The 27,064-nt window shown below is 32.3% G+C and overlaps 1 protein-coding gene across 16 annotated transcripts in view; it reads left to right on the top strand.

Moving 5' to 3' along the window:
• pan (transcription factor pangolin) overlaps nt 1-27,064 on the top strand; it is a 66,593-nt gene that overhangs the window by 30,134 nt on the left and 9,395 nt on the right. For 3 of the 16 annotated variants that reach the window (XM_041776712.2, XM_041776711.2, XM_070287583.1), the window contains 6 exons: nt 2,765-2,852; nt 2,916-2,996; nt 7,955-8,107; nt 19,371-19,566; nt 19,803-19,968; nt 25,202-25,271. In XM_041776712.2, coding sequence (XP_041632646.1) covers nt 2,765-2,852; nt 2,916-2,996; nt 7,955-8,107; nt 19,371-19,566; nt 19,803-19,968; nt 25,202-25,271 — 754 coding nt within the window. Of the gene's footprint in view, nt 1-2,764; nt 2,853-2,915; nt 2,997-7,954; nt 8,108-15,163; nt 17,138-19,370; nt 19,567-19,802; nt 19,969-24,455; nt 24,610-25,201; nt 25,272-26,370; nt 26,853-27,064 lie in introns of those variants that run through there. The other 13 variants (XM_070287584.1, XM_041776714.2, XM_070287581.1 and 10 more) reach the window with 13 other exon arrangements.

Here is a 27,064-nt window from a genome sequence, read left to right as displayed (position 1 = left end):
TATATGATAAAGTCTATCTTCAAAGTTGCATTCAGAAAACTGAGAGACTTGTTCGCATAGTAATGATCTGGCGCTCAGACATTCGAAAAAACGGGCATGGCTAGATCAACTCGGCTATTGATGCTGATCACAAATTATATATATATATGTATAAATTTAAAATATCGAGATATATGTGTATGTGCATGTGTATATCTCGATATTATATATTATATTTACTAAACAATTTCCCACAAATTGCTTACGTCATCAAGTCGATCTTGAACTCAAGCGAATTTCACAACCACAAGACATTGAAAGCTATTCGTTGTTTGCAAAAAACTAAACAATTTAATTTAATGATTTTTAAAATTCTGGCGATACAGAGTATTTTCGTAAATTAAAAAAATATGCAACGAGCTTTTAGATTAACTGATAAATAAAACCTGGGTTGTTATACTAAAAGGGATGATGCACCGTTAAAGCAGACGTATAAATATAGGATTATTTCGCTTCCAAAGCTGAATTTTAATTTTAATTGAAAATTCGTTGTCCTTTCTATTTTCTAATCCTCACGTAGACTGTGTTGTCTCTGCCCTTAAAATGTTTTCTATTGTGTTGTCGTTTTCAAGTTTAATTGTTGAACGAATTTCGAAACTGAGAAGGGAATAAACCCTCCCGGGGCTACCCGCGGGCTGTGTAATAATGTGTTCTATTGAGGAACATCCATCCCATGAATTAAGCTAGCGACAAAAAGATGTCATTATTATGTGGTTGAGTGCAACATGTTTTTAATGCATTCTCTTTTTTTCTGCCCTTAATAGAGGTCCGCCTGGAGAGCCGGGAACAGGGTCCTGCCCTATTAGCAATATTATATATCTTCTTCCCCTAATATATTTGTGTTCTTGCTTGTCACGCAACCCTTAAGTGCGATTTTTGTGAATCACTATCAATTTCAAATAAGGGAGGAGGAAGGCAGGCTTTGGAAGCGTGCTTAATTTTCGATAATACTGTATAACTGTATAGGATTCTTTCGTTTTAGAACGGCTCAATAAATACGCACGTTAATTATAGTCTATAAATCAAAAAGATATGTACCGATCATCTTAGTCATCCTGTATACACTTTCTTAATAGGATATTTTTTTATATAAAACAGGTCAACGGCTTTTTAGAACCAAGATCCGGAATATACTTACCGATAGTTTTTGATTAGCTGTCCTCAAATACGGTCCCAAAAAATTTTCTATACATCCCATTTAAAAATATACAAATTATTATTAACCTTTTGAATTTTAATTCAAAATTTTTCCAATTTTAAAAATTGATTTTTGATGGACGGAATATAATGAAAAAAGATAATATTGAAAAAATCGTGTTGAAGTTACAGCACAACAAGTTGTAATATCTCATAAACCTAACAACCATTGAGAACGTACCTTTCGGTTCTTGGCTCTGTAATTTTTTTTTCAAATTTTGTCGGCCAAAATGTTGTAATTGGTTCTTGTACCAAACAAATAATACATAATAAATAAATAAATGAGTCCTAAAATAAATTAGCATTTCTTATACAAAAAAAAAAAAAAAATTGTTCATGTTTTTCCAAAGAAAATTCATTTGTATACAAATATAGCATTGTTGTTAGGAAATGCTTTAACTGCTAGTAAAATGAAGAATTGAATCGCCACAGGATCGATCGGTTTATTTATATAAGATCCTCGGTGTTACTCCTTATTATACCCTTGCAGGGTATTATAATTTCAGTCAGAAGTTTGCAACGTTTCCGACCCTATAAAGTATATATATTCTTGATCAGCATCAACAGCCGAGTCGATCTAGCCATGTCCGTCTGTCCGTTTCTACGCAAACTAGTCCATCAGTTTTAAAGCTATCTGAATGAAACTTTGCATAGTCCTCTATATACTCTCACTGCTATATATGTCGGAACGGGCCGGATCGGACGACTATATCATATAGTTGCCATACAAATGTTCGATAAATTTTTAGAAAAATAATTATAACTTTGCTGTTTTTAAACATTTTTGCATAATTTTTTATATTATATTATATTACTTCAGAATTTTGGTAAAAATTTTATGAAAATCGGACGACTATATGATATAGCTGCCATAGTAACGATCGGGAAATTAATAGAAATAAAATTATAGCTTCGTTGTTTTTCAACGCATTTTTATTTACTCTGAGATATAAGCTTTTTTTATTATTCTAGAATTTTGGTATAAATTTCATAAAAATCGGACAACTATATCTTATAGCTGCCATAGAAGCGATCGGTAAATATATAAAGCTGGGAATGTAAAACTGTAACTGTCAAACTGTAAACATAATAAGTATAGGTAAAATGAAATGAAACTCTGTTTTGTGAGTGTTTTCAGCATTTAAATCTATAATATAAACATCAAAACCAATCTGCAAGGGTATACAAAGTTCGGCGTGCCGAAGTTAGCTTCCTTTCTTGTTTTGGTATAAATTTCATAAAAATCGGACAACTATATCATATAGCTGCCATAGAAACGATAGGTAGATGTAGAGAAAATGTAAAGCTGGGAATGCAAAACTGTAACTCTCAAACTGTAAATATAATAAGTATAGGTAAAATGTAATGAAATAATATCTGCAAGGGTATACAAACTTCGGCGTGCCGAAGTTAGCTTCCTTTCTTGTTTTTGTATATTTCTCTGTTAGGTTTTATTTATTTTACAAACCGGCTTCATTACATATACTAAAACCATCTAAAATTTGTTTTTTTTTATATATATTCACAGGCCTAACTCGCCCAGCTTTATACCCATTTGCGGCAGGGCAATATGCTTATCCAATGCTAGGTTCAGAAATGTCTCAAGTGGCATCTTGGTACGTTTTTGTCATAATAATAATTATTATAATAACATAAAATGTATATATAAATATTTACAGGCACACACCGTCAGTGTACTCAGCATCTAGTTTTAGAACTCCATATCCCTCGTCATTACCAATAAATACGACGCTACCAAGGTAAATAAATTTTGTTGTATCTATGTACTTATGAACATCTACAGCTTTTTTAATTAAAGTAATATTCACACTGCATCCGACTTCGGCTTGCTTTCTTGGATACAAAGGCCGCATTCGTTTTCTTGTGACTGATAGGTTTCCGATTCTTATATATTCTAAATGTAACGGATAAATTGATCCCTTTTGCCTTATAGTGATAAATAGATGTATTAATTTTTAAATTCATAAGAGTATTGTGACTGCCATTATCCGTGAGACAGCTGTCGATTTATTTATGTGTGTTCGGAGCGGGCGGCTAAAATGCACTCGATAAATAATAACACGTAGACTTTCGGGTTTTTGCGCGACGTGCTCTATAGTCTGGAAGTCCGGAGGGAGAGGGAGAGAAAGAGAGCGCTTACGGGATCATTGGAGGCTGGTAGCGGGATCACACTGCCTCCAAAAATTAAGCGCCTTTCTGGCGTGAACAATGTGAGAACCCAGAAAAATGTTTTGAAAGAAAATAATAACCTTGCCTGTTTTGAACATAGGTTTATCTACATAGCCATATCTTATTATTTAGGAACTTCGATTTTAATTCTTTGAAAAACGGATGACTATATTATATACATAGCTGCCATAGAAACTGTAACAAAAAAAAAAAAAAACTGTAAATACACTATGTAATAGTGCAAGTTGACATAAACATTTTTCAGCATTTATATTTATAACTAGCAGACCCGACCCGCTTTGCTGGGCCCGTACTAATTATAGTTGACCCGGCAAACACTGTTTTGTCATGCATATTATTTGTAGGAAACAATACGGAAACAATGAGCATATTACAGAGTTGTCAGTAAATAAAATATTAAACCTTCAACAGTAATCTTAATATATAAAAATCTCCTGTCACTATGTTTGTTCGCTATAGACTCCTAAACCGCTTCCTCTGCTTGTTCAATAAAATGATACTGGCATCGGGTCGTTACGCGCTCTTCACAATTGCCCATAAAATAAATTTGAAGAAATTTCGGATTATCATCAGGCATCAATAATCCAATTTTGTGGTACATCTGGCCTTGTATTTTGAATGTAGTTTCAAAATAACGTCCATCGGATGCAAGATCACAAATTTTAGTGGCCCCAAATGACGTCATTTGGAAGCAACTATTAAATTTGCGTATTTTACGCAAAAATAATTTTGAGTCATTTGAATTTCCAGCAAGAAGGGATAATAAAGGTTCTGGCGGAGCAAGTAGAGGTTGCAAAACGACTTTTCCTGCTGCGCAGCACATACCGGCAGTTTCATTCCGAAATTTAAACGCCTGACAATATTGACATACTTTGTCCATTCCACCGATAGCAATTTTTGAATGCGCAAAGTAGTTAATATCTGGTGCATATTCAAAAGCAAGACGAACGAATGATGTACGAACTAATGAGCGACTGTTCCGCTGCCTTTGTCGTACTTGTGCTCGTACTATACATATCTATGTTTCTATCTCGAGCCGCCCTGATTCTCGTAATATTCTGCTGCAGACGTTCGCTACGCTGTTCCTGGGATTCTTGTGCACGACCTTCTGCTGTCCTAATTCTTTGAGCTCTATTTCTTGTATTGACTTGTTCTGGCAACTGATGAGCTCTTTCGAAACGTCTGCGTCGTGCCACTCTGCTGCTTACGTTGTTGAGATTCGATCTTTTCGGTGGCATTTTGCTGAAAATATTATCTTACCTTCTTAATGTATTTCAAATGATAATTTAGAGACTCACCACTTATAAACACAAAACAATAATTATGAATGACAAATGACAATAAAAGAAAAGACATTCTGACGAAATGCGATTTATTGAAATAATATATTACAAAATATGTAATACGTGAAGAACCGCTCAACCAATTTGGTGCAAACTCATCAACAAAATAGCCCGAGCAAAGCATAAAGATTTGGTTAAATAAGCACACTAAATTCCATAAGAATCGGTAAAGCCGTTTCGGAGGAGTGCATAAAAAAAGAAGATTCCTCCTTGTTCTGCCGAAACTGCCATGATGTAAAAGATCTTAGCTATCCTATCTCTCAAGTTGAACCAAACTGCATAAGCACACTAAATTTCATGAGAATCGGTAAAAACGTTTCGGAGGAGTGCATAAAAAAATAAGATTCCTCCTTGTCCTGCCGAAACTGCCATGATGTAAAAGATCTTAGCTATCCTATCTCTCAAGTTGAACCAAACTGCATAAGCACACTAAATTTCATGAGAAACGGTAAAACCGTTTCGGAGGAGTGCATAAAAAAATAAGATTCCTCCTTGTCCTGCCGAAACTGCCATGATGTAAAAAATCTTAGCTATCCTATCTCTCAAGTTGAACCAAACTGCATAAGCACACTAAATTTCATGAGAATCAGTAAAGCCGTTTCGGAGGAGTGCATAAAAAAGAAGATTCCTCCTTGTCCTGCCGAAACTGCCATGATTAGCTATCCTAACTCTCAAGTTGAACCAAACTGCATAAGCGCACTAAATTTCATGAGAATTGGTAAAGCCGTTTCGGAGGAGTGCATAAAAAAATAAGATTCCTCCTTGTCCTGCCGAAACTGCCATGATGTTAAAGATCTTAGCTATCCTATCTCTCAAGTTGAACCAAACTGCATAAGCACACTAAATTTCATGAGAATCAGTAAAGCCGTTTCGGAGGAGTGCATAAAAAAGAAGATTCCTCCTTGTCCTGCCGAAACTGCCATTCTGACTGAAAAGCGACAGACAGGATGGATTGACATATTAGTTGGTTGTCAAATCTAATGTCAAATATTATGATTGCGTTCAGAAATTTAACTTAAGATTTATAATTTAACGTTTGTGACAAAACTTAAGATTTATCTTTCGATTTCTATATAGTCTTATTAAAAACAAAAGACAGATTAACAACTGAAGTTAGCTAAAATTAATTTTCTCGAAGCTATATGAAGCTGTGAGACTATGCAATTTTGTCGCGTTCGCGATTCACTTTCACTTTTGTTGAGTTTCGGAACGCGATATTAGATCCTCCAACGCGCATGCGAATTTGAACTTTATACTGCGGTAATAAATTACAAATTGACTCTCCATTTTATTTAGAAAACGTTTGTATGGGAAATAGAAAAATACTGTTTTGAGGATTTTCCCGGCAATTATTCGAATTTTTCTCACCTTTTAAACCTTCCCTAGACCTCCACGAATAATTCAAGACCAAGATAAGATAAATCCGTTCAGCCATTCTCGAGTTTTAGCGAGACTAATGAACAGCAATTGATTTTTATATATATAGATTTATATTATATAAGCTATTTTTATACCCTTGCAGGGTATTATAATTTCAGTCAGAAGTTTGCAACGCAATGAAGAAGACCTTTCCGACCCTATAAAGTATATATATTCTTGATCAGCATCAACAGCCGAGTCGATCTAGCCATGTCCGTCTGTCCGTCTGTCCATCTGTCCGTCTGTCTGTTTGAACGCAAACTAGTCTCTCAGTTTTAAAGCTATCTGAATGAAACTTTGCATATAGTCTTCTATATACTCTCACTGCTATATATGTCGGAACGGGCCGGATCGGACGACTATATCATATAGCTCCCATACAAATGATCGATAAATTTTTAGAAAATAAATTAAAACTTGGCTGTTTATCAACCTTTTTTAGATATGGCCATTTTATATTATTTCAGAATTTCGGTAAAAATTTCATGAAAATCGGACGACTATATCTTATAGCTGCCATAGGAACGATCGGGAAATTAATAGAAAAAACATTATAACTTCGTTGTTATACCCTTGCAGGGTATTATAATTTCAGTCAGAAGTTTGCAACGCAGTGAAGGAGACGTTTCCGACCCTATAAAGTATATATATTCTTGATCAGCATCAACAGCCGAGTCGATCTAGCCATGTCCGTCTGTCCGTCTGTCCGTTTCTACGCAAACTAGTCCCTCAGTTTTAAAGCTATCTCAATGAAACTTTGCATTTAGTCTTCTATATGCTCTCACTGGTATATATGTCGGAACGGGCCGGATTGGACGACTATATCATATAGCTGCCATACAAATGTTCGATATATTTTTAGAAAAAAAATTATAACTTTGCTGTTTTTCAACATTTTGGCACCATTTTTTAGATATGACCTTTTTATATTATTTCTGAATTTTGGTATAAATTTTATGAAAATCGGACGACTATATCATATAGCTGCCATAGGAACGATCGGGAAATTAATAGAAAAAAATTATAGATTCGTTGTTTTTCAACGTATTTTCATCTACTCCGGGATATAAGCTTATTTTATTATTCTAGAATTTTGGTATAAATTTGAAAAACATCGGACAACTATATCATATAGCTGCCATAGGAGCGATCGGTAGATGTAGGGAAAATGTAAAGCTGGAAATGCAAAACTGTAACTGTCAAACTGTAAACATAATAAGTATAGGTAAAATGTAATGAAATAATATCTGCAAGGGTATACAAACTTCGGCGTGCCGAAGTTAGCTTCCTTTCTTGTTTTTCAACCTATTTTTATCTACTCTGAGATATAGGCTTATTTTATTAGTTCAGAATTTTGGTATAAATTTTATGAAAATCGGACAACTATATCATATAGCTGCCATATAAACCGATTGGTAGATGTAGAGAAAATATAAAACTGGGAATGTAAAACTGTAACTGTCAAACTCTAAACATAATAAGTATAGGTAAAATTTAATGAAATAATATCTGCAAGGGTATACAAACTTCGGCGTGCCGAAGTTAGCTTCCTTTCTTGTTTAAATCTAAATATATAGTCATATTTACAATTTAAAAATAAAAATTTTGAAATTTTATATGTTATACATATATATTCTGAATGGTTCAAATGCCAACTGCAACGGTATTTAAACTTCGGCGTTCCGAAGCTTGCTTTCTTTTCTGTTAATATTTATATTTCTGAAATACCTCTATATCGTTTGTAGCGACTTTCCTTTTAGATTTTCCCCCAGTTTATTGCCTTCAGTACATGCAACCTCTCATCATGTTCTGAATTCGCATTCGGCGATTGTGGCGAGTAGCTCGAAACAGGATTGTGGTTCTCATCAGGATTCAACAACGAATAATAGATATCCAAGGTGAGTATATATTGTTGTTGGTGTTGTAGTAGTTGTTGTATGTGTTCGAAAAAGCTTTATCCAGTACCCTTAAAAAACATGAGTCCTATAGGGTAGGTCCAACTGATAATTTATGTAACAGGCAGAAGGAGGCATCTCAAACTCCACAAAGTATATTTATCTCGATTAGTCTATCGGATCGTGTAAGACAATAGATTTTAGGCTGATGTAAAAGTTAATTGATTTGATTCGAATTAAAAACAACGGTTATTACAACTTAAAATGGAAGTAGAATAGTCGGCATCAATAGCCCAGTCGATCTAGCCATGTCCGTCTTAGTTTCCGTTTCTACGTGAACTAGTCTCACATTAGGAGCTATCTCAATGAAACTTGTTAAAAAGTTGTTGACTATTATCGCTAGTATAGTCGGAACGGGCCAAATCGGGCGACTATATTATATAGCTGCTATAGAAATGACCGGCGTGCCGAAGTTAGCTTCCTTTTTTGTTTTTGTATAATTTCAAAATTTTGGTTTTAATTTCGTTTAAATCAGATAACTATACCAAACTTACAGAAAAATTAAAACTGTGAGTATGTTATGTGTTAGTTGTTCTTTTCATTTGACCAAATTGGATATAATGTATGTATTCTTAAGTGTAAAATGAAAACGAAGTTTTATTTATATTCTTGCTCACTTGATTTGACTAATTTCTTTGCAACCAGTCTGACACCGTTCGATCGTTTCCATGTAAAAAGCCTTGCTATGCTTTTGCGTATTGTAATTCCATATTACCGCATCGCTTATGGAAGCCACAAACGATTAGAGCTACCAAATTTGGTGACAACAAGCATATTTGTTGCAAACAGATAAAGATTGTCGCCGTTGCAAACTAGGGAAATACGTTTTTAGGCTATATTTCACATATATTCACACATTTCGGTTAACATTAAATAAATTTATATCTGAGAATACTAATGGACTTTTTTTAACCGCAACTACAAGTTCTTATATCGCCATTTCCCTCGAATTTAAAGTTAACGCAGATGTGAAGTCCAGTCCATGGTCCCTAATTGGAGCGCTCCAAAATGTATTTTACGTTTAACATAATTTAAGTTCATGGACTTTTTAGGATATACCATAAACTTTTATATAATATAAAATAAGACATAAAACTATGGTATATATGTATATGTATATTTATATATATATTCCATTCCCTAAATGTACAAAAAGTAGCTTTTTAAATACCATTATTTCACAGCAGTATTTCTTCTTCATATTAAAGGTATTTATAACGCTTAAATTTAAAGGGTAAAAGTCTAAAGAGGTATAGGAGTGAAGGGCGCAAAATTTACATCCGCCATCTTTAATTTACCAATGGAGGAGATTTCCTTCAATGCCTCCCATATTCACACACACATACGTATGGGGAATACACATGGAAACGACTTTCGAAGGAATATATGCAAGAACTCTCTCATTGGTCTTCTCATTAAAATTTAGCGCCTGCGCATTTTCACAATCAACCCCCAAAAAACATTCGAATTTCGAAACTTGGAAATATTCTTTTCGAATTTATCTACATTTTTTCGCTGTTAGCTTGTTCTAATCTGTTCTTTAGGCTCTATAAATAAATTACTGGGATGGGGGATACCTTAAGAAAGTTTGAAGGTGGCTAAAAGGTAAAATAATTAGAAAAATAAAATCCAACTTTTTTATACATCTTCTGTAGCATACTGTATTGGTTTATTTCTTGTAAAATTGTGTAAAAAATATAATTTAACATTTAATTATTTAATTTATTGAATATCTTCCAAATTTTAAACTCCTCTGCCACTGACTTCTCTATAAAAGCCACTTGACCAAGAAAAAGAGTATTTAAAATGGTTGGCCACGCCCTTCAAGTCTAAAATGTTCAATTATAGATTCTGAATGATGGAAAGTTGTTAATTGACTTAATAATATAAAAAAATGTACAATATAAATATATATATGTTTTAACATCGGATAAAATCGTTAGCAATATATAGTTGATTTTCTATATAATACTCAATTGTGTTTCTCAATGCAACACGCAAGAAAACTAGACAAAATATTTTGCCCTAAAGCAAACATTTTTGCTACACATTGAAGTATAACAAAAATTTTTTTGCACAAAAATAGTTAAGCACGAGTAGTAGTAAAACTTCTGGCAAAATATCTATCCCAGCCTTCTTTCAAGAAAATGGGTAAGAAATTTTGCAACGCAGTGAACGAGACCTTTCCGACCCTATTAAGTATATATATTCTTGATCAGCATCAACAGCCGGGTAGATCCAGCCGTGTCCTTCTGTCAGTTTCTACGAAATATTTGTAGAAAAAAATTATAACTTGGCTGTTTTTCAACATTTTTTCTTCTTCTTTAAGATATGGTAATTTTGTATTATTTCAGAATTTCTGTTTTAATTTTCTGAAAATCGGACGACTATATCTTATAGCTATCATTGGAACGATCGGGAAAATAAGAGAAAAAATTATAACTAAGTTGTCTTTCAACGTATTTTCATCTACTCTGAGATATTAGCTTTTTTCAGAATTTTGGTATTAATTTCATGAAAATCGGACAACTATATCATATATCTGCCATAGAAAGACTATGTAAGACTAACTGCCAAACTGTAAACATAATAAGTATAGGTAAAGTGTAATTAAACTCTGTTTTGTGTGTGTTTTCAGTATTTAAATTTATAATAAAAGTATCAAAACCAAATTATTATATGCTAGTTATGTATATTTATATGTACAACTTTTATATATTTTATTTTTTTTCTTTTAATTTAACTAAAACTTCTGGATTCTTAATGAACAATTACAAACTGCAAGGGTATACAAACTTAGGCGTGCCGAAGTTTGCTTCCTTTCTTGTTTTAAATATTTTCTTTCACGATTAATGAATTTTATCAGTGCTATTTGCATTATTACAAGAAAGTATTGCGAAATTGTCAGTTGCATCGCACCTTGAAAATTGCGAAAGTCTGCGAAGTTTGCAAGGTAGGTACGTAGAAGTGGTGAGGCTCTATTCTAAAGCCTCCAATTCGATCCACTTCCTCCGTTGTTTCACCTTCAGTACCAGCCTGAGTCGCTAAGGAAGCAGAGGATCATTGAGATTTTCAATTACGACTCGTCACAGTAGCGGGATGTTTGTCAGGCTGCACAAGCCTCCTATATGGCTAAAAAATATCTACAGATGTTTTTTGAGCTTTTTGCTACATTGCCGGAATTATGCCGTCCGTGGTAACGATGTTCTTCGCTTGTGCATCTGCCTGTGGTTTTTCGCCGTCTTCGGATTCCGCATCCGTAGGTTCCCTGGAAAGTGGGTGTCCACTAGTACCTCTAGTGATTCTTTATCTATAATTGTGGCTGTGCCGTTTTGTATGTTGATTAGTGTGAGGCTAGCATGCCCTTGGTAGATATCTTGTCGTTTCTTTATTGCCTTCTAGTGATTTGAAGTAGCTCTTCTAGGACTCCTTCTTAGCTACGTAAACTGCTTTTTTGTATGCTTCTTGCGCATCCTTGTATTGTTTCCATTCCTTGGTTCCATAGCTCGTGTTAAAAGACCTCCGCGCTCTCTTCCTGAAATCGCTCAGTTCCTTGATCCACTAAGTGGATATTGCTTCTTCGTTGTTTAGGATGTTAAGGTCTTTTACTTCCTTGTCGAGTACCTTTGAGGAGAAGTGTACCTTTATCCTCCTTTTACTGACCTTAGGGTAGACAATTTCACCGAATTTGCCCCAATCTGTTCTACTGGGGTTTCGTCTCGGTATCTGGTTTTTTAGCGGAATGATAGATATGGCAAGGAAAATATACCTGTGGTCCGAGAAGGAGTGTTGCATCGACATTGTGCAATTGAGCCATGTTCTATTTAATGTGTTACCACCTTTGTTACATACGTTACGGCGTGTGCCTCGAGTTTGCGTCGCATCCTAGCACCAGGATCGTCTGTCTGTCTTCGGCACGTTGCAGCAGATTAATTACCAGCTCATTCGGTACCGGCTCGTCATGGGCCATGAAAGCCGAGGCGATCCCCTTCGCTCCCGTCCGCTGCCTCGAATCTGGCAACTGCTAGATCCGGTGTGCTGAGATGAGAACAGAGAAAAGCGATTTTAAAACATCCGGGTCCCGACTACCATTAGTCAGCATCACCGATCGAACTCGACCGAGAACCTACCTCCAGCCGTTGTTCCCCCTGTCGAAGTTTACAAAGTAATTAAAAAGAAAAACTTAAACCACAAAATAATTTAGTTTTTCATTAATAAAAGTTCTATATATTAATAACCTATTTTATGTATTTTACAATTTTATTCCTGATTTGTAACGGTACATCGCAACTAGCTTATTATTAAAACATAACTTCAATACCTATAGTTGTAGTCTAAATAAAATAATAAGGCACAAAAAATATAGTTATAGTTTTTATACCCTTGCAGGGTATTATAATTTCAGTCAGAAGTTTGCAACGCAGTGAAGGAGACGTTTCCGACCCTATAGAGTATATATATTCTTGATCAGCATCAACAGCCGAGTCGATCTAGCCATGTCCGTCTGTCCGTCCATCTGTCCGTTTCTACGCAAACTAGTCCGTCAGTTTTAAAGCTATCTGAATGAAACTTTGCATATAGTCTTCTATATACTCTCACTGCTATATATGTCGGAACGGGCCGGATCGGACGACTATATCATATAGCTGCCATATAAATGTTCGATAAATTTTTAGAAAAATAATTATAATTTTGCTGTTTTTAATCATTTTTGCATAATGATGATACTTTGATATGGCCATTTTATATTATTTCAGAATTTTGTTAAAAATTTAATGAAAATCGGACGACTATATGATACAGCTGCCATAGTAACGATCGGGAAATTAATAGAAATAAAATTATAGCTTCGTTGTTTTTCAACGCATTTTTATTTACTCTGAGATATAAGCTTTTTTTATTATTCTAGAATTTTGGTATAAATTTCATAAAAATCGGACAACTATATCTTATAGCTGCCTTAGAAGCGATCGGTAAATGTATAAAATATATAAAGCTGGGAATGTAAATAATAAGTATAGGTAAAATGTAATGAAACTCTGTTTTGTGAGTGTTTTCAGCATTTAAATCTATAATATAAACATCAAAACCAATCTGCAAGGGTATACAAACTTCGGCGTGCCGAAGTTAGCTTCCTTTCTTGTTTATCTTTATTTTGAGTTTTCCTCAAAATGCTTATTATTTCAAAATCAATCAATACCTTTAAACTAAAACAATTTTTATTTGTATTCAATATACGCTTGACAACATGTAAAAGCCTATTTTTTAGACACCACTTCCTAAGTACCCTCTCACCACAAAGCCCATCCGTGTAAAACAGTTGCTATTTTTGACAGATGTGAAATTGTGACTTCTTCAGAGCACACTCTTCTATAACAGGCGATTGAACCGATGTCGCTCACCACAGTTTAACAAAAATAGTAAAATAAATATTTTAGCACCTATATAAGGTTGCGGTGGTTTATAGTGACACTAAATTAGAATAAATTAATGACGACGAATTGGATATACTCGAATTATTCTTCTCCACGAAACAAAATATTACACAAAGTATGTGCATGTGAAAGAGGTTCTAAAAATATATTCAAAATTAATTTAAAGTTGACTTTTGGAGAGTTTTTCTTTCTTTTGTTGCAAGTAATTGTAGTGTAAACACAACATGTAAGCTAAATGAAAAAAAAAACAACAGTTGGTATTTGAATACTACTGTTAAAGATTTGTTAAGATTTGATCGATTCTTAATATATAAAACTTAAAAAATATAACTTTTTATACATTCAAAAAAAAAAAATATATTTCTGCTGGTGTTTATTAGTATTTCTTTCTAATATATTGTGTTCACTCATATCTTCGGCACTGATGTCAAATAAAGCTACAAAAATCGATTAACATTATTCGATTTTAATCCTTGAAAACTATCAACAAGTAGATAAACATTTGTAGATGCCTTTCTAGTCCTGCCTATCCCAGAAATTAAATATATTTAAATAAAAAAAAAAAACTACAACCGAGTAAATATATTTTTATAAAACTAACTTAAGCCCCAAAATCGACAATATTTTCTTTAGGGATTTATTAGGTTATATTCATTTATTATTAGACGTTATTGTGAGCGAATGTTTTCAACGTGGAAAATGTCCTGCGCAATGGCTCTTACGCATGTAATTCGTTTCTCTCTATCTCTCACGCCGAGAGAAAGAGCTTGCTTCGTCATCGTTAAGTTTTATCTTTTAATTCCCGAAAAGAGAGATATTGTTTGTGGCAGTATATACAATTTTAAGAAAATCTACATAAGCGGAGAGATATTAAACTAAAAACTGCAATAATATTTAAATTAAATGAAGCTGCAATAATAAAATCCTTATGTGCGGTTATAAGAACTAAGAGCGGAGATAAAATAATCAAATGGATGCAAAGGCTTTTAATTTTCTTTTATTTATATATATTATTTAAAATGACTTTTAAATAAATGTGATTAAATTTTTTACAAAATTAAAAACGTTCGTGTATTTACATTATGTGCAAAATTTGAATACACTGGAAATCTTATAAAAATCTTAATTTAATTCATTTAACTCTTGGAATCTACTCCGAATCATAATTAAATAAAAATAAACAATAGATTTATTTTTATTTTTACATACTTTTTTTTTTTTTTACTAAATTTATGTAAAATTTGATATAAAATAACCCTCCAATGTATTAAATTAATATTTTAAAATGTTGAATATCTAAATTCTAAACATAATTATGTTTTTTAGCTCAAACCAAATTAAAATAAGCATTTTTGCAACAGGCAGCCATAAACAGGGTGACTTATATATACATATATACCCTATATATTATATATATATAATATACACCAAGTCTATTTTATATATATAATATTATAGATGAGACCACCACTAATAAAATTATCTTTAAAATACAGAAGAAAAATCTGTAATAAATAACAGAAAACCGAAGACAATTGCAAGAATAACAATGCGACGAGAAACAAGATTAGTTACGTGTTAAATAGAAAAATTAGTAAACGCAAAATCACACTTTAAGTTTATAAAAATAAAATTAAAAGAACACATTACAATAAAAGTCGAACTCATCTCTAATTAATACCCAAAATAACAATACAACAAAAGTTTTTTAAAGTAATTGCCTTGGTTATAGAAAACCAATAATAATGCCCAATTCATCGACGGACTTAAAAGATAGACAGTCAAGTCCAAATACTCATGATGACGATGGCCAGATCAAAACACAATATTCTTCTTTCAGTGATTTATGTGAATTGAAGCAAACAAAAAACGCAGTGGGGGACGCTGTTTTTGGATTTGGAGCCTTGCCTAGCACTGAAAGCCTGATAAAACCATGTAGGATATATAATAGTAGCAGCCAAGATATTAACAACCCATCGTCGGAAGAATACACTGCCAAAAAAATACCTTCCACATTATCAGAGCTACTTTTACGACAGCCTCAACAATTCTGGCCAACTTTACAACAAGAAACAATTGTTTGTCCAGAGGATGAGATGCTTCGCAATCGAAGCGAATTATTTTCCTGCATATACAATCAACAGAAATGCTCCGATCAGCAAATTTTGGCCACCCAACTCTTCTATGCTCGATTATTCCAGCCACACCAGTTACCCGAAACGGATAAAATGGATAAAATGAATAAATCCTTTCCGGGTTTCACAAAGAAAACAATAATACGACAAGAAGATTTACCGCCGACACCATCTTCTCAAGATAATAATAATAATAACGAGTTACCCACTGGAGATGGAGACGAAAGCAGCTTAAGATATGAAGATCAACCTCTTTTTGATAATAGAACTGAAAGGAACTTGCTAGATCATAAGGTGCATATTGATCAAAATGTTAAATCTTTCAAGGATAATAGGTATGGAGAATCATACGACCTACAGTACACTTGCGAGTTTATTAAGGAACACAAAAACATACTCAACGAAGTCAAAACTGGACTGGAAAAACTGTCGCTATTGTCCGGAAAATTTCAAAATAATTTGGGGAACACTAATGGAATTGATCAAAACACTGCAGATTCAGCTTTAGAGGCAACAGTTCGAAGACAATTAAAAGACAATTGCAAGGCAATTGATACGATATTGGATCAAGTGAAGCGTTTGTACAATAAATGGACCAGCTCGGAGCTATACTACCTAAGGAGCTTACAACGTTTGGGTCTGTCGTCGTCCGAAGAAGCGAGTCATACTGCAACGCATACGATAATGGCTTTAGCGGCCATAGCTTTGTCAGAAGAAAGTGAAGAAATTAAACCAATTGATCTTAAAAAAAACGATAGTAAACCCAAAACACTAAATGAAATCGAGGATATTATATTAAAACTAGCGTCAGCGATAAACACGCATAGTTTTTATGGTAAAAGCGATGGCGAAGACTTAACCTCACCCAATTGCATTTGGCATACAAAAAAAAAAAACTTCTCTTCTAACAATAATAAGGAAGATGTTAAGAATTGTACAACAGCAGCGGAAATTATTTTAGAATACGCTTCGTTGTCTTCTTCAGAAAATGATAATACTAGGAATTCGCCGCATAGCTTATTTAATAATACTAACATTACCGAGCATCCAGCATTTTTAAATGCGATTTCTTCGCCATCCTCTACGGCACCTTTAAATTGTTTCTCAACGGAAATAATTTCTGGTATTTTAGGCTTAAGCCAAAATCGTAGAAAAATCAAACCAACAGATGCAATTAAGCTAAATAATTTAAAGACAACAATAAATAGCGATCAATATTTATCTAACGCCAAAACAATAGATAAACTTTCTGCAATTATCAAACCCAAATCATCAGTAAGAGAAAGCTGTACCAACAATATGTTTAAACATGTTGTCGGATCCAGTCCAAACGAAGCTGAAATATTGATAGATGCTCCGTTTGATCTAAGTACCAAGTATCATGGAACAAAGCTAAAGAACATGTAATTAAAATAATCAAATTTATCAATATATGGGTAATTCTCCATTTTATACAACCGCGCCAAAAAAATTTAAAATTCTCAAAAATGATTTTTTTTGTCAACGTAGTTACATTAAGCAATGCTCAAATTGATCAAATTTGAATGCGAATTTTTTTAATTTGAAGCGTTAGGAATACATTGACCAATAATTTAAATTAATAATTATATATTTGTATTTTTACAGATTTTTTATTTCAGTTTTACATTCACAACTTTTAATTTTTACATCTGCCCTTGCAGGGTATTGTAGATTCAGTCAGAAGTTTGAAACGCAGTGAAGGAGACATTTCCGACCCTAAAAAGTATATATATTCTTGATCAGCATCAACAGCCGAGTCGATCTAGCCATGTCCGTCTGTCCGTCCGTCTGTCCGTTTCTACGCAATCTAGTTAGTTTTAAATCTATCTGAATGAAACTTGCATATATGGTAGTCTTCTCACTCTCACTGCTATATATCTCGGAACGGGCCGGATCGGACGACTATATCATATAGTTGCCATACAAATAATAGACAAATTTTTAGAAACAAAATTATAACTTGGCTGTTTTTCAATATATCTTAATAAATTTTCAGATATGGCTATTTTTAATTATTTCAGTTTCGGTTTTAATTTAATGAAAATCGGATGACTATATCTTATAGCTGTATTAAGAGAAAAAATTATAACTTCGTTGTTTTTCAACGTATTTCCATCTACTTTGAGATATACAGGCCTGCTCCGGTAATCGTAAAGTTTTTTCGTTTTCGTTTTGGGCGAAAACGAACCGTTTTCGTTTTCAGAATTTACTTTTAATTCCGGCCAGAAAAAGGTGCCCGTTTTTCAAATCCAAAAAATTTTTCGTTTTCGATTACCGGAACACCAATTTCCCGTTTTCAAAAACGAAAACGAAAAAATCTTACCGTTTTCGATTACCGGAGCAGGCCTGATAATCTTATTTTATTATTTCAGAATTTTGGGTATACATTTTAAGAAAATCGGACAACTATATCATATAGCTGCCATAGAAACGATCGATAGATGTAGAGAAAATGTAATACTGGGAATGTAAGACTTTAACTTTCAAACTGTAAACATAATAAGTATAGGTAAAATGGAATGAAACTCTGTTTTCTGTGTGTTTTCAGCATTTGAATTTATAATATAAATATCAAAACAGAATTATTATATGCTATGTATTAGTTCCTCAGTTTTAAAGCTATCTGAATGAAACTTTGCATATAGTCTTCTATATACTCTCACTGCTATATATGTCGGAACGGGATCGGACGACTATATCATATAGCTGCCATACAAATGATCGAAAAATTTTTGGAAAAAAAAAAATTATAACTTTGCTGTTTTTGAACATTTTTGCACCATTTTTTAGATATCGCCATTTTATATTATTTCAGAATTTCGATAAAAAATTTATGAAAATCGGACGAATATATCTTATAGCTGCCATTGGAACAATCGGGAAATTAATAGGAAAAAAATTATAACTTCGTTGTTTTTCGACGTTATTTCATCTACTCTGAGATATACGATTTTTTTTATTATTGTAGAATTTTGGTATAAAATTCATAAAAATCTGACAATTATAACATATAGCTGCCATAGAAGCGATCCGTAGATGTAGAGAAAATGTTAAGCTGGGAGTGTAAAACTGTCAAACTGTAAACATAACAAGTATAGGTAAAATGTAATGAAACTCTGTTTTGTATGTGTTTTTTTAGCATTTAAATGTATAATATAAATTTTAAAACCAAATTATTATATGATCTTTATATACATCGGACGGAAAAAATGTCGGACGGACGGATAGACTGAAAAGACAGACAAACGGACGGACAAGACAGACATGACTAGATCGACTAGGCTGTTGATGGTGTTAAAGAATATAAATATTTTGTAGGGCCGAAAATAACTGTTTCGATCTTCTATTTACTCAAAATGTTCAACTCAACATGAAAAGTGTAATTGGAAATAATGTCGAGTACCACATGTCGTGTGGTCAGTGATTAAAATTCAATGAAATAAATAAACGTAATAAAGTCAAACCAAAAAAGAGAATTGCCCATATGCATTATATTTGTCCTTCCTTAAATTATATTACAAAGACTTGTTAATTAAATTTTACTTTAATATTCCGGTATTGCTTATATTTATTGTATCTCGTTGATTATATTGTATATTTATTTATTTATTTCAGAAACTTGGATACAAAAAATACATCGAGTAATCAATCGAATGACTCTTCGAAAGATATATCAAATGATAAGAAAAAGCCGCATATCAAGAAGCCATTAAATGCCTTCATGCTGTATATGAAGGAGATGAGAGCCAAAGTGGTGGCCGAATGTACACTTAAAGAATCAGCGGCGATTAATCAGATATTAGGGCGTCGGGTAAGACTATATATATACTCAATTAAATAATTTATATTTTATCCCAAATATAGATTAGTTTGGCGGGATTTACACGAGTTTTTTTTACCAAGCTTTGAATAAAAAATAATAAGTGCAGCAAATGTTATCCAATCCTTGATATCTTCCAATTAAGTAATTTTAGAGAAATATATTATTTTCTAATGGAATTGTTTTAATTACCTTCTTTATTTTAATATTATAATATATTTTTGTAGTGGCACGAACTATCCCGCGAAGAGCAGAGCAAATATTACGAAAAAGCTCGACAAGAGCGACAATTGCATATGGAATTATATCCGGGGTGGAGCGCTCGGGATAACTACGGTTATGTCTCGAAAAAGAAAAAGCGTAAAAAAGACAGATCGACCACGGATTCGGGAGGTATTGCACAAAATTATTTAAACAAACAAAAATATTCCACTTCCTTTTCTTTTTCATGCATTTATACCACCCTACTTTATATTATTTCATTAACACACCACATACCAACTTCAAAGCACACATATAACATCAACAACTAACAAAAAAAAAAAAAAAAAATTAACAGTTAGATAATGTAATTTTTGTAAATAATTGAATTTTTATATTTAATAACTAAAAACCGATATAAAATCTATACTTGGAAAGATGTACTTTTGCTTTAGTAGATTTTGCAGATAGCTTTTGAACACCCGAGCCTAACTCTTAGATAGTCGATGTAAAATTAGTTATTTAGATCTCAACTTTTATTTATAAATTAAAAATTGCTATTAAAAATTTATTTCCAACTGGGATTTTTGTAAACTTCTGACACCTATGTCATTTAAATGATGTACTTAAAAAGCCATTTACATAATTTGCGATAGCTTAAATAGAGACGGAAAAGTTGAAATGTCTTATACATATTAGTGCAGCTTAAGTTTTTTGTGATAGAGTGACAAATGTTAAATTTTTTCTGAGCGGGAAAGGGAATACCAAACATCTTTCAACAGTTCTTAAAACGAGAACGGTAAAATATGCATCGGATATTGTATATCGGATACTTGGATATTAATAAATGTGATACATAAGCATTGAAAAATGTCGTCCGTCTCGCGTATCAGTCAATTTTAATATTTAATAATTAGTGTTGGAAAAAAATCAACGAATAACAAAACATGTACAGACACAATCACACAGAACACAATAAAAAACTAAATAATAATAGTATTGGCAAAAATTTGGAAACACGTCAAATATAAATAAGCAAAAAATTAATTAAACATATATATATTTGCTTAAAAGCTTTTTAATTTCAAACAAATTTTTTGCTTTCAAATATCTTTCAAACTATTATTACGAATCCAAATTGAACATCCTCAAATATATATTTAAAATTGGCGAAAAGCATGCGCCCGAAGCCGTATTTGAAATCGATCAAGTCCACAGCCTAACAAGTTCATAGTATAGTAGATCTGTGACAACATTAATTATTTTCCATATTTTCGGGAGTATTATAGCGATACTATTGCTTATATAATAATTATTTAAAGAAATTAAGTGTCTTAGCTCTTAATTTTATTTTCACTAAAGGTTGGAACTAAGATAAGTCAAATCTGTTGTAAAAAATTCTTCTAGCGGATTTGCTATATATATTTTGTTTGGGAACCAGTGTGACCAAAGAAATTAAAGAAACGGCATGAAAATGGTCACACCGACACGTATTTCCAACTTTTTTTTTGTAAAGGCTGGTACTAACACAAGATAAATATGCATTCGAAATGTTGGGAGCGAAATTGTTATACACATCGATCCGGAAACAGTGTGACCGAATATGGGACGTATGACACGCTATTTTATGTAAGCAAGCTTTCAGAAGTCACAAGAACTTTACAAATTCAAGCTTCTTAAAACAAAATAAAAATTTATGACAACTAATAAAATGTTGGAATATTATTTATCAGAGCTCGCAGGGTTGAGTCCCGATTCCCAAAAAAGTCTTAACATTTAGGTTACGTAACCGGTTAGTTCCGAAATCTCTCAATGAGACCTCTGACATGGGCCCTTTTTCTATTCTCTCTCGGTTGAAGCGGAGAGAGCAGGCTCGTTGTCTGAAGTGTGACCGGTCTCTTCGCGGAAAGTTCTCGCTGTTAATTTGTACATTTCGCGTAGTGTCAGTTGATTGTTTGCACAATTACTTCATTTTTGACAACAAACATTTAAAAATGTAAATGATTAAAATAAATTAAATTAAATGATTAAAATAAATAGCAAATTAAAAAAAAAAAAAAAAAAAAAAAAAAAAAATATTAACACAAACTTTGGTTTATTTCTTTATTAATTTGTGTTTAAATTGTTTGTAGAATATTATTATTATTATTATTATTATTTATTTGAAGATTTCTTCCTAACGCTACAAGTACAAGATACTTATACGTTAATGCGCTAGTCACACAGGACAAGTTCCTTAATTTAATTTTTCGTAAAAATACGAGTGCTTCATCCCTCTCCCTCTCTCTCAGGCACTCTTTTCGACTCAGAAGCGAGCGAGTTGTTTCTATGCCGCTTCGTTTTCCGAAAGCTTTGTCTTTGCGATCTCCCGTTACAGTTAACCGAAATCGCAATCAAAGCAAAGAAGCGAGAACATCTGCGAGAGAGACCCTTTTTAAGACTAGTTGGTTGTTCTCTCTCCGAAAGAATTTGATTGATCAAAACGGTTGACCGTTTTGTGCGAGCTCTGTTATTTATTGATATATTTGCCGCTATGATGCTGAAGGGTAATACCCAACGCCGTCAACGACCAATAACAGTTTATTTCTTCGTTTAAAATGTCTTTTGTGAACTAAATGTCCTAAAATGGACTTAATCATTACGGAATTTATTATATTAATCCTATCCTACCGGCAAGAAAAACGTTCCATGAGAGCAATGTTTTTCTTTGTTTTAAGAATAATTTAATTGATTTATTTTGAAAGCAAAACCACAGCGGTTTAGTAATGTTGCTCGCAACATTTAGTTCGTTTGCAACATTTTTTGCTCGCAACATTTATCTTATTTTAGTTCCAGTTTTGGCAACTCTTCACGGCATAAAAAAGCTAACCTAAGCTTTGAAAAAAGCTAGAAACCGAAAGAAAATTAAGTTTCAAGCTAAAAAATAACGCTAAAGTAGTTGAACGATATTTGTGATTGTGTAGAACTTGACAATATATATGGAAAAATAAGGATATAAATTCAAAAGACGGTATCTCGGGGACAAATAAAGATATTTTGCTAGTACCCGATAAAACTTTCCGTCAGAAAGTTCTTCTTCTTTTCTTCTATGCTGCGTTGGTTTTTATATAGAGTTTTGGCGCTAGGAGAAAAGTGATCTTTTTTTTAATGGTGTCGTTAAAAGACTTTATCGATATATTTTGTGCAGCTCTATACTGGGTTAGAAAATGGCGTATCAAAATTTCCCGTATCTATGATTTTTTTTCTTAATGATGTAAATCTTTTGATAATTAGTATTTTTGTTTACTTTGGAACAAGTATCTTTAAGTTTTTCAAAAATAATATGCCAGCCATACCAGGATATTTTATGGCAAAGTTTTTAAATAACATTTTCAGAGCTCGCAAACATTCGCCGAACATTTCAGTGTTCGTTTAACAGATTTTCAGCTCAGAGCTTTTTTGCCTTTGGTTCTTCTTTGAAAGAACATTTGTCAAAACTGTTGTGATTGTGACTTCGTTGCAAAACTGAATTCATACTATAACGTACTGCCTGTATTTTCTTAATTATGCACACATTCATAAATAGAGAGAACACTTTTCTTTCTTGCACACAAGAAAAATCGTATTATATTATATATTATATACAGACATTTATTGCGCAGTGCTTTTTTTTTTAAGCGGTATGCCGTAAGCGCCCACCCAAAAGTATCTCAAGTGGTCAGTTAAGCCTACTACTACATAAAATAAACTTAATTTAATAATATTGTGAGCATAATTGCTATATATTTCGATCAGAACCAATGTGACCAGATAAATGAACTAAAAAATATGAAAAGAATCACACTGACGCTTTTATTCGAAGGAAAATAACCTAAGGCACCAACGCCGTCGCCGCTCAATAATATATTTTTTCCGTATTTCTAATGTCTATTTTGAATATGATATAATAAACCTTTAAAAATGTATAAATTCGTCCTTTTGCTCACAAAATAACAGCTGTTCAGTTTTTGATTCAGCTAAGCTTTTGATATTTTGCTCACAACGTTTATTTTATCTTAGCACCAGCCCGACCAAAAATCAGAAAGTTACACCTTTTCCTCTTTTCGCTGATAGTACTTAGTACTAAGCTTTTTTGAAAGACCTATTCCAGACTGCGTCGGCAAAAATGATTGATCGTTACATGCTCTAGCTCTATTTTCTTTAAAAAGACAATTTCAAAATCTTTAAAAGAAATACAGATGAGTTTTATGTATGATCAGCGAGAGAGATATATGACCAGCGGATATGACTCCATTTTCTGACTGCTACAGACAATATAATAGATATTAAAAATAAATGTATATAATATAATATCCTTAAAAAAAATATATAATAATTAAATAATTGGAGGTTTTATCATTTAGGGAATACCTTAATAACGTTTTTTATATTTTTTTTTTTTTATCTCAAACCGGTTTTTATTAATACACAGGATCAAAAACATCTTGTATCTTTTTAATATATGGTATAGTTTTCAGAAAGAAAAGGCAGCTTTATTTCTTGCTAAGAAAGTACCTTAACAAAATATTAACTCTAGCTTGGTTAAATATAAACTTATATATTCCATAAATTCCGATATACTATGTTTGCATACTATATATTATTATATAATATATATAAATATATATCCCAAAAAAAAAAATAAAATAAAAAAAACCTAGTGGCATGCGTTGGGGCGTGAGGAGCAGGCGAAATATTACGAATTGGCGCGAAGGGAACGCCAGCTGCACATGCAAATGTATCCCGATTGGAGCTCTCGCACAAATGCTTCTCGCGGCAAAAAACGGAAGCGGAAGCAAGATACCAACGAAGGAGGTTAGATAACCCATTTTCTTTAATTTAATTACGATATAAAAACATCCAAATCGGTTTATATTAAAGCCAAAATTATATCAATTAAATCATTAATACTGACAGAGACACCGGATAACCGGACTTAATATACTTTTAAATGTACATACAAATAAAATTATGTAAATATATATATTAAATATATAAATAAATTTTGTAATTGTCTATCGGTTTCACAGAAAAAAAAAAAATATATTTAAATGAAGATTTTAATTATCAAGAAAATCCTGGATTAAGACTACATATTCCAAATTAAAAGTATAACATTTAGGAAACAAACCACTATATACTTATACCTAACTGTAGTTACTAAAAAACAAAAATCTATACATGCAAGGCATGTGATATGTTGCATGCTTTTAGATTTTTCTACATTTAATTTTCTACAGTTGAGCATAGCTTTTAGTAATTTTGTTTAAGTTTTTTGTATTCTCAATATATGTATTCATTAAAATCACTAATATTTCGATGCCTAACCAGTCATTATTAAAACTACAAATACAAATGATAATATATTAAAGATGTAATCTAAACATCCAATTATTTTTTTTGCCAGGGAATAATATGAAGAAATGTCGAGCTCGTTTTGGATTGGACCAACAAAATCAATGGTGCAAGCCCTGCAGGTATGTTTTCTTAACACCTTTTTTATCATTCACCTTATCATTTTTAGTTCAAATTTGTATTGTTTATTACACAAAATAGAGCTTACACAAGATTCACGCAAGTTTTCTTGTCCATAAAAATAGGCATATATCATTTTAAAGGAATATATATTAAATATATTGATGAAAATGTTATAATAAAATATGTTTAAACTGTGAGTAAAAACTTAAAAAAATATATAAATAATTTCAGGCAGAAAAAAACATCGTCAAGGTGTGTCGGGAATTGCATTGCTCAGAGGTTAATGTTGCCCATTGACGAAAAAATATATATTTTTAAATTCTATACTTTAGTTTATTTGCTGCTGCAACTATTATGTCACACAATATTATTTTTTGTCTTTATCTTGCGTGAATTTTGATTTAATTAAACTGATATAAATATACAATGTTTATTAAGACATAAAGTGCACAATATGATACCTATTAGATTTAATTAAAAACCATTCCCACAATAAAAAAGAACAACACACACAGACACGAATATAGGTATACACTTTAATTTTAACTAATACCATTATATATTATTTAATTTTAACAGTAATCACGATAAATGCAACCCCAACAAAATGAATATAATTTATTATTAGTTTATTAAAATTAAATATTATTTATAAACTGAATGATTTGGCGGGTAATGCTTGTAAATAAGTGTAACCAAATTTGCTTACTTTAATTATTTTTTTTCTAAATTTATTATGTATTGAAATATATATATAATATTTGATAAAAAAAAAAATAGTCGAAGATCAGAGCAATGGACATCCGATTGTATGGCTTGGTCCTACAATGAATTACTTGTTAACGAAATTATTTGTGATTAAATACTAATATAAGAACGACTATTAATATAATAATAATTATGTGTACAAATTATTTTAAATTTTAAAATTCAAAAGAATCTTAGTTTTAAAATTCAAAAGAATCTTAGTTTTAAAAGTACCTTAAATAATTATAAAAATATGCTGATGCTGTCCTATCTTCTTAATGCCTGTTCTAATGATGTGATTTATATTAATTATTGGACTACATTTTATTGACTTTTCCACGTTGAATAAAGTCCCAATTTGGGTACCATTTCAACTGTAAGCAACAATAATAACGGAGGAGGCGGCATGAGCATCACTACGAGCAGTAATAGTTCACCAGGTGCTGGTGTCGGTGTTGGCGTTGTTAACATGTTGGCACCCATTGTAAGTGGCATTGTTGGCGGTGCGATATCGTCATCCTCGTCCTCCTCATCATCATCCACCTCGTCTTCTCATACACATGTTCAATTGATGATGGCTCCAAATGGCAGTAATGGAAACGGATCAATAAATGGCATACAAGTTGCAGCTTGCTCACAGCAATTGTCGCCACAACAGCAAGCACAGGCACAAGCACCACCGACATATGTCAATTTGTAAGGGATCGATCTCTACTACAACACAAGAAATATATACAAGCGGGACAGAAATCTGACGTTCCAGAGATCCCAGGATCAAATATAAAAACAAGAGATCTTAATAAATTACTCCAACGCCCAGAGAGAAAAAGAGAGACCAGTAACTAAACAAATTATAAAATAATTAATAATAATACAAATGCATATCAGGGTTATATTTTATAAAATTTATTATTTACTTATCGCACGAAAACCTAATACAAAAAAAAAAATTTTTATTCATATTAATTTAATTGTTTATTATCATTATTATTTATATTTTCAAAATAATTACAATTTGTTAAGCGTGATTTTATATTGTCACAAC

This window comes from Drosophila kikkawai, chromosome 4 (genome assembly GCF_030179895.1).
Source record: "Drosophila kikkawai strain 14028-0561.14 chromosome 4, DkikHiC1v2, whole genome shotgun sequence".
Classification (NCBI taxonomy): Eukaryota; Metazoa; Arthropoda; class Insecta; order Diptera; family Drosophilidae; genus Drosophila; species Drosophila kikkawai.
This window is presented reverse-complemented; position numbering and strand designations above follow the sequence as displayed.